The 7,464-nt window shown below is 40.0% G+C and overlaps 1 protein-coding gene across 3 annotated transcripts in view; it reads right to left on the bottom strand.

Moving 5' to 3' along the window:
- N4bp2l2 (NEDD4 binding protein 2 like 2) overlaps positions 1-5,921 on the bottom strand; it is a 66,071-nt gene extending 60,150 nt beyond the window's left edge. Inside the window, exons 1-2 of one of the 3 annotated variants that reach the window (XM_031338840.1) lie at positions 4,357-4,490; positions 1,332-2,566 (exon numbers count right to left, since the gene is read on the bottom strand). In XM_031338840.1, the coding sequence (XP_031194700.1) occupies positions 1,332-2,566 (1,235 nt within the window). In that variant the 5' untranslated portion in view covers positions 4,357-4,490. Of the gene's footprint in view, positions 1-1,331; positions 2,567-4,014; positions 4,301-4,356; positions 4,491-5,792 lie in introns of those variants that run through there. The other 2 variants (XM_031338838.1, XM_031338839.1) reach the window with 2 other exon arrangements.
- Positions 5,922-7,464: the final 1,543 nt, after the last annotated feature.

Raw genomic sequence — 7,464 nt, forward strand, 5'->3', positions numbered from 1 at the left:
TGGAAAATCCAGATATTTACATTATAATTTACCATAGTGGCAAAATTAGTTATGATGTAGTAATGAAAATAATTTTATGGTTGGCAGTCATAACATGAGGAACCATACTAAAAGGTTGTAGCATTAGAAATGGAGAGAACCACTGGCCCGGGGAATTTATTTCTTTAGACCATATTATAAGTAAATATAAGGTCTTCAGTCTTTTTTTACCCAATGATAGCATTTTTTTAAACCTTGCCTAGCATATATCCTATATAACTGCAAGAAATTTATAGTGGAGTTATTTTCCAGTTACACAAATTGTGCTGTACTATCTTTAAATTGTAAACTAGAAATCTGAAAAATATGTAACACAGTAAAACCACCACCAGTTCTAACTTCACTAATTCAGAGTGCTTAATCTAACACGTTTAAATTTTTAAAACTATTGTAATTCAATTTCACAGGCTGGAGAGGTGGCCCAGTGGTTAAGAACACTGGATGCTTTTTTTCTAAGGACCAGGGTTCAATTCCCAGAACTCACATAGTGGCTCTGTTTGTAACTCCATACTGTTTGTAACTCCAGTTCCAGGAGATCTGACACTTTTTTTTTGGTCTCCAGAAGGTGATGCACAGATGCAATGGTAACAAAACACCCATACAGATAGAATGGAAAAAAATATATAGATAAAAAGATAGATAAATTCTCCCAATCAGGTATGTATATGGCAAAATGGTTAATACATTCAATATTCCTTTCCTTTGGTTATCTCTTTTTTTAAATTCTAAGAAAATAAATATCCCTTATTCCCCTACTAAAGACAGCAAAACCCGCTCAAGAGCATAAAGTGAAAAAATACCAAAGCCCAGATTTTCTAGTACAGAGTCCAGCTTTTTTTGAAGTTATAAGGGATGGCTAAGTAGCATTGCTTTTGTTGCTGTTTTAACTGTAGCTTATTTTTAAAGCCCTTTAAGAGAAACTAAATATACACAAATTCTCTCTTTCCCATTATTGCACACACCGCTTAAAGTATTTCCAGTCAGATGTCACTCCCAAATATAGCATATAGGGCGTGGTGGTGCACGCCTTTAATCCTGGCACTTGGGAGGCAGAGGCAGGCAGATTTCTGAGTTGGAGGCCAGCCTGGTCTACGGAGTGAGTCCAGGACAGCCAGGGCCATATAGAGAAACCCTGCCTCGAAAAAACAAAAACAAACAAACAAAGACACCATCGATCCAAATATAACATATAAAAGATTTACTAGAAATACAAAAGTATTTATCACTGATAACTCATATATTTTTAAGCAATAAATTAATAATCAAGTATTCACTCAGGATCTTTTACTTACCGGGACAATGTTGTTTTTCCAGAACCAGGGAGGCCTCGCAAAAGAATAAGTAATTTCTGCAATTTATTTAACTTCTCCTCTTGAAACCACTGGTTCACAAACCTGTCTGTTTCATTATGCTTGTCCATGGAAGGTTCTTGCCAGCACTCTCTGATTTCACAGAAACCATTATTCACACTTTCATCTTGTACACTGTAGCCATTTCTAAAAGGATGAACATTATTGCTAGTCACATCATAGTTAGCATATTCATCATTCTGATCAAAAGTCAAACAGCTCCAGCTATCCTGATAACTATCTACATAACATCCATTCTGCATCTGAGAGTCATCTTGCCCATGGAAAACATCTGGTGATGGATGTAGTGGGGCACCAAATCTTTGAAAATTAAAATAATTAAAACCGGGAAGAGGATCATGGGGTATGACAAAAGGATGTATTGACTGCCATTCGGGCCTGAAGGAAGGAAATGAAGTTTCACAAAATGTAGGTATCAACTGTTCATCACAGGGATAGTCTGGTTCATCCTCCAAGTACTCTTGATAACCACAATGTAACTCAAGAACATTACTGAGATCTTTATTTTCCTCCTCAGATTTTAAGGTATTACAGGCCCGGTCATAAGGAATAATTTGTTCTTTGGAAGGTTCTGGTTCCTTGCAACTGCCTTGGGAAGCTTCATTTTCATTTTCCAGTTCTTCAATTTCTTTGTAAAACTGGGATAATTCCGTGTCGATCTCCAATTTTTTGGAGTTAGATTTCTGTTTTTCCTCTTGTCTTCTTTTGCTATCTATACTTCTGAAAGTATGTGTCTCACTCTTCCTTTCACTGCATTTCTTTTTCTCAGGAGGTTTGTAAATGGGGCCTATGAATACTTTACTTGTGCTATAGATTTCATCATCCCTGGCCAGTGGTGAAAGCTTTCCATCCTGCAAAGCTGGTGAACCAGTGGATTCAGTACCACCTACTTTATTACCAGACATCTCCTTGTGCAAAGGCTTTGACACATCTGTACTGGTTTTGTCTTCCTGAGGACAAACACGTCTTCTGAAGTTAATGGTGGCCACAGGGACCCTATTATTTCTAGTTTTTTCTTGGATTCTGTGACTGTCAGAACCACCTCGATGGGGGGAAACACCATCATCTGCAGCTGATTTCAATTTTTTATAGCATGGTTCCCTTGTTAGTTCTTTTCCGGGTCCCAAAAACTTAGCTTCAATTTCACTATAAGGCATCTGAAGAGTAAAGCATACAATTATTAGGACACATTTTAAAAAAATATAAACAAACGTGTTTTCACAAGAGGAATTCTAGAAAAGAATTTCTGATACAAGCATTTAATAGTAAGATCTTCCCAAATACAATCAAACTGTAATTTAAAAATCACTAGTTTTAAGTAGTCATAATAATTTATGGGAGAAGTCTGAAATTAGTAACATCTAAAAATATATGTGCACCTCATTTTTTTGTAGGTACAGAAGATGAACTTATGATCTCATGGAAGCTAAACAAGCACTCCACTACAGAGTTATATCCTATGTCTTTTTTTTCATGTTGTGAGAATGTCTAAGTTGACAAGGGTGGCCTTGAATTCACTCTGTAGAATATAGTGATGCCCTGAACTTTCCATCCTTCTAAGGTGCTGAGATTACAAGCCTGTGCTACCAGTCCTATCTTTAAACAATCCATTCTAGAGTTTACGAAGCTAAATTTGGAAACTTCAACCCATATTGTATGTATTTATATGTGTATGTATAGATACAGAATTGACATTTGTTTCTATATTGGCTATGGTACACTGTACAATGAATTCCTTCCTGTTTAAAATCATCAAGTCTTTTGGAGTATATGCTTCAATTTCCAAACTTCAATGATCTCTCTTTAGCATCCAAATACCAGATTAACTAAAATGCAGTCTTCGTGGGTCTTTTCCTTCCAAGTAGTGTAAAAGCAGTTTCCAATTGAGTGTAATAATTTGAAAAAAAAAAAAAGTTTTGAATTTCAGTGATGGTACAAATTATGCTTAGGAAAAACAATCAGGAAACTTTAAAAAGCAAATCATCCATCTTTTCTAGTAGTTTCTGTAACTTTAAAAAATAAACTTTTTAGGCAGAGTGGTTTATGACTAACATCAGCATTTGGCAGTTGGAGAATGGAAGATCATTTCAAGACCAGCCTGACTACACAGCAAGTTCAAGGTCAGTCTGCATTACCCAAGACCCTGTTGATAAATTAACTTAATTAAAATTATACTTCTCTTGACAGGCCGTGGTAGCTCAAACCTGTAAACCTAACAATAGCAGAGCAGATTGGTTTAGAGAGACTATGTCTTTAAAAAAAAAAAAAAATTACAACTTCGCTTCTCTTGTCTTTTTTTTTTTTTTGGAACCGTCAAGAAACAAAGCAAAAAACAAAACAAAAACAAACAAAAACAAAAAACAACAACAACAAAAAAAACCCATCGTTTGGTCACATTCGGCCTGCTCTGGGAATCAAAACCAAAACCCTACAAACTAGAGAAGAAGACAGGCCATTAGCAGAAACTAAGGAAGCTCCAACCGCGGAGAAAGCCATTTTCCCGGAAACAGCACCCAACTCATCCACATTCTTCCATTTCCTCATTCTAACGTCAACGATACCTGAGGAAGTGCAGAAGGGTGCACTAACGTCGCCAGTACCCTACCTGGGCTCCAAGGCCTCCTGACCCCTAGGCAAGCTGTCAGGCCAGAGGCGCCCCAGCTTCTCCATCCCTAAAGAAAACGTCAAGATCCCTTCTAAGAATCTGGGGAGGCCTCGAAGGCTGAAAGGTTTCTCTTGGAGCTTCCAGGCTCACAATTAGGCGAAAGAGTTGTGTCAAGCCACCAGTGAAAACTCGAGCCGTTCACCACAGACGAAACCGGAAATACCTCCCTTACCAACACTGGGTTGCTCATCTCAAGCCATAGCTTTGTATGTACTTCCACCACATTCCTCCCCAAGTCCTCCCACAATCCCCCCAGAAAAGAACTTCCGCGAATACACGAACCTCCGGGAAGGCTAAAGACCGTCCACAACGTAGCGATTAAACGGAGCTGGAAAGGGACGCGAGGCTAGAGCAGTCCCAAACGCAAGATGGCCGCCACCCCTTGGATTACCCAGGCAGCACCGCGGGCTCACGCCGGGCATTATGGGGATTGAAGTCCGGCGTTCCCTGCACTCTTAGTTTACCTCATGGCACCGAGACTCAGTTTTCCAGAGTCCATTGCATGACATATGCGCTATTTTGGCCATAAACGTAGACTCAGTCTTGTTCCCGCCCTAGAGTGGGGGAAGTTACTTAAAGAAATATGAACTTTATGTATAAAGACAGCGACCTCCTCTGGGGTTCACCACTAAAAAAGAACAAGAGTCCCTGGCGCCCCCAGGTGGATGCTAACGCCTCTGTGGTGAATGAACAGTTTTCAGGCTTTTTAGGAGACAAAAGAATCCGCCTAGGCTTCAAAGGAGAAAACATTTTTTTTGTAACAGAATTCAGTTGCTATGGTTTCTCAGAAACACCATTAAGTATAATTTTAAGCTTCTGAACTTCTGTGGAGAGTGCCTGCACCTCAGAACCCCATAACAGATAGATGACTCTTTGGGGAAAAGAAATTATAAAGTATCTTACTTCCAGGTAGGAAAAGTGCTATATAAATATCTATTGAATTAAAAATAAATACCAATCAAATAATGACTAGCTTCAGTTAAGGGTCTTTTTTCTTTTTTCCATTACTATTAGTCTGTCGTCCTCTCCACCCCTTGTTTCATTTGGGCCCCCACAAGAAAATTGGCCATATCATCATATTTGAATAAGTCTTGGCTCCAACACAATAATAATGTTTTAATTTGTACGTAAAATAGATAAAAGCCACAGTGAAGCGGGGCAGTGGTGGCGCACGCCTTTAATCTCAGCACTTGGGAGGCAGAGGCAGGCAGATTTCTGAGATCACAGCCAGCCTGGTCTACAGAGTGAGTTCCAGAACAGCCAGGGCTACACAGAGTAACCCCGTCTCGAAATATAAATAAATAAATAAATAAATAAATAAATAAATAAATGCCACAGTGTAGGATATTTACATTAGAACCCTTAACACCATTATGATCCAGAAGGCTCACAACCTATCCCCTTGCAGAATCTTCTTTTTTTTTTTTTTTCCCCAGGGGGTGGGGTGGTTTTCAAGACAGGGTTTCTCTGTATAGTCCTGGCCGTCCTAGAACTCACTCTATAGACCAGGCTGACCTGGAACTTAGAAATTCACCTGCCTCTGCCTCCCAAGTGCTGGGATTAAAGGCATGCACCACCACTGCCCCACAGAATCTTCTTGAAAAACAATTTTCACTGCAACTTTTGTTCCCTCATGTTTAGCTTCAAGTTATGCATCATTTTTATAAAAATAAACACTTAAAAATCACTATTTTACTTTATGTGAATGAGCGTTTTACCTGAGTGAGAATATATCTCTAAATATTCTCTCTTAAGAGCGCTGTGTAAGAGAGAACCCATTTACTTCATGAAGCAAAGAAAAGCAGTGTCCTGCCCTGGTTCTTTCCAATCCCTATTTCTACCCTTCTGTTGTGAAGAACCTGGTGGAGTGTTCTAGAATGTAACACCAAATCTATTGTCTATTTTGCACATTACTTCAGCACCCTCCTGCATCCCATCATCCCACAGCGGCTGGGAACATGCTCCTTTAACATTCACTGGCTTCTTTTCTCCTGCTTCAGTCCTGTTGTGGCTATTCCTGGTGGCCAACTTGACTGTATCTGGAATGAACTACAATCCAGAATTGGAAAGCTCACCTGTGATCCTAATCTGGAGGCTGGGAAATACAAGTTTCTGACCTGGATCTTGGCATGGAGATCTTGAGCCATAGTGACTATGAGTCCCAGAATATTAAGACAGGGAGATCTCAGAGTTCAAGGTCATCTGGGACAAAACAAGTTGCAGATCCAGCTGTGGTAGCACACACCTTTAATCTGGGCCACACTTTCTGCTCGAGACCTACATAAGGACATTGGAAGAAGGAAGATTCACTCTCTCCTTGCCTGCTTGCCTTGTGGGACTGAGCAACTGCTAGATCCTTGGACTTCCATTCACAGCTGCTGCTGACCATTGTTGGGGAGTTGGACTACAGACTGTCATCAACAAGTTCCCTTACCATGTAGAGACTACCTATAAGTTCTGTGACTCTAGAGAACCCTGACTAATACAAGTCCTAAGAATTGAACCTAGCACCTCAAGTATGGCAGATAAGCCCTCTACCATTGAGCCAAGCCCTCACTGACATCTTGAAACATATTTGATTTTCATATGAAAGTGTGTGTACTGGCTCCTTCAGTTTATACTTACTTTAGCGCACCAAAACCTGAGAGCATCCTCTGAATATAAACACCCTCTTAAACAAGATTCTGGTGTAATTGTCATAGATCACATATGTGATGGCTATTCTTGGTTGTCAGCTTGACTATCTGGAATGAGCTACAATCCAGAAATGGAGGGAATACCTGTGAAAGATTTTTCTGTTTGGTCTGAAATGGGAGAATCTACTTCTACTGCTGACCTTTGAGATAAGAAGACACATGCCTTTGATCCAGATCTTGAGGTGGGAAGACATGCCTTTAATATGGGTTATATTTCCTGCGGCAAGTCTGTATAAGAACATGGGAGCAGGAAGCTTTTGCTCTTTCCCTGCTTGTCCTTGCCTTACTGGCACATCCACTCCTTTACTAGCATTGGAGCATTCTTTGGGATTCCAACATACAGAAGACCAGCTGAGTCGGGCAGTGGTGGCCCATGCCTTTAATCCCAGCACTTGGGAGGCAGAGACAGGTGGATTTCTGAGTTCGAGGCCGGCCTGGTCTACAGAGTGAGTTCCAGGATAGCCAGGCTATACAGAGAAACCCTGTCTTGAAAAACCAAAAAAGAAGACCAGCTGAGGCACCTAGCCTTGTGGGACTGAGCATCTACTGGGTTCTTGGACTTTCTGTTCACAGCTAGCTATCATTGGATTAGCTGGACTGCAGCCTGTAAGTCATTCCAATAAATTCCATATAGGTGTATAGATATTTGCATATGTATATATGTATACATATAAATACACATGTGTACATATGT

The sequence above is a fragment of the Mastomys coucha genome, unplaced genomic scaffold, assembly GCF_008632895.1.
Source record: "Mastomys coucha isolate ucsf_1 unplaced genomic scaffold, UCSF_Mcou_1 pScaffold22, whole genome shotgun sequence".
In the NCBI taxonomy this organism is placed as follows: Eukaryota; Metazoa; Chordata; class Mammalia; order Rodentia; family Muridae; genus Mastomys; species Mastomys coucha.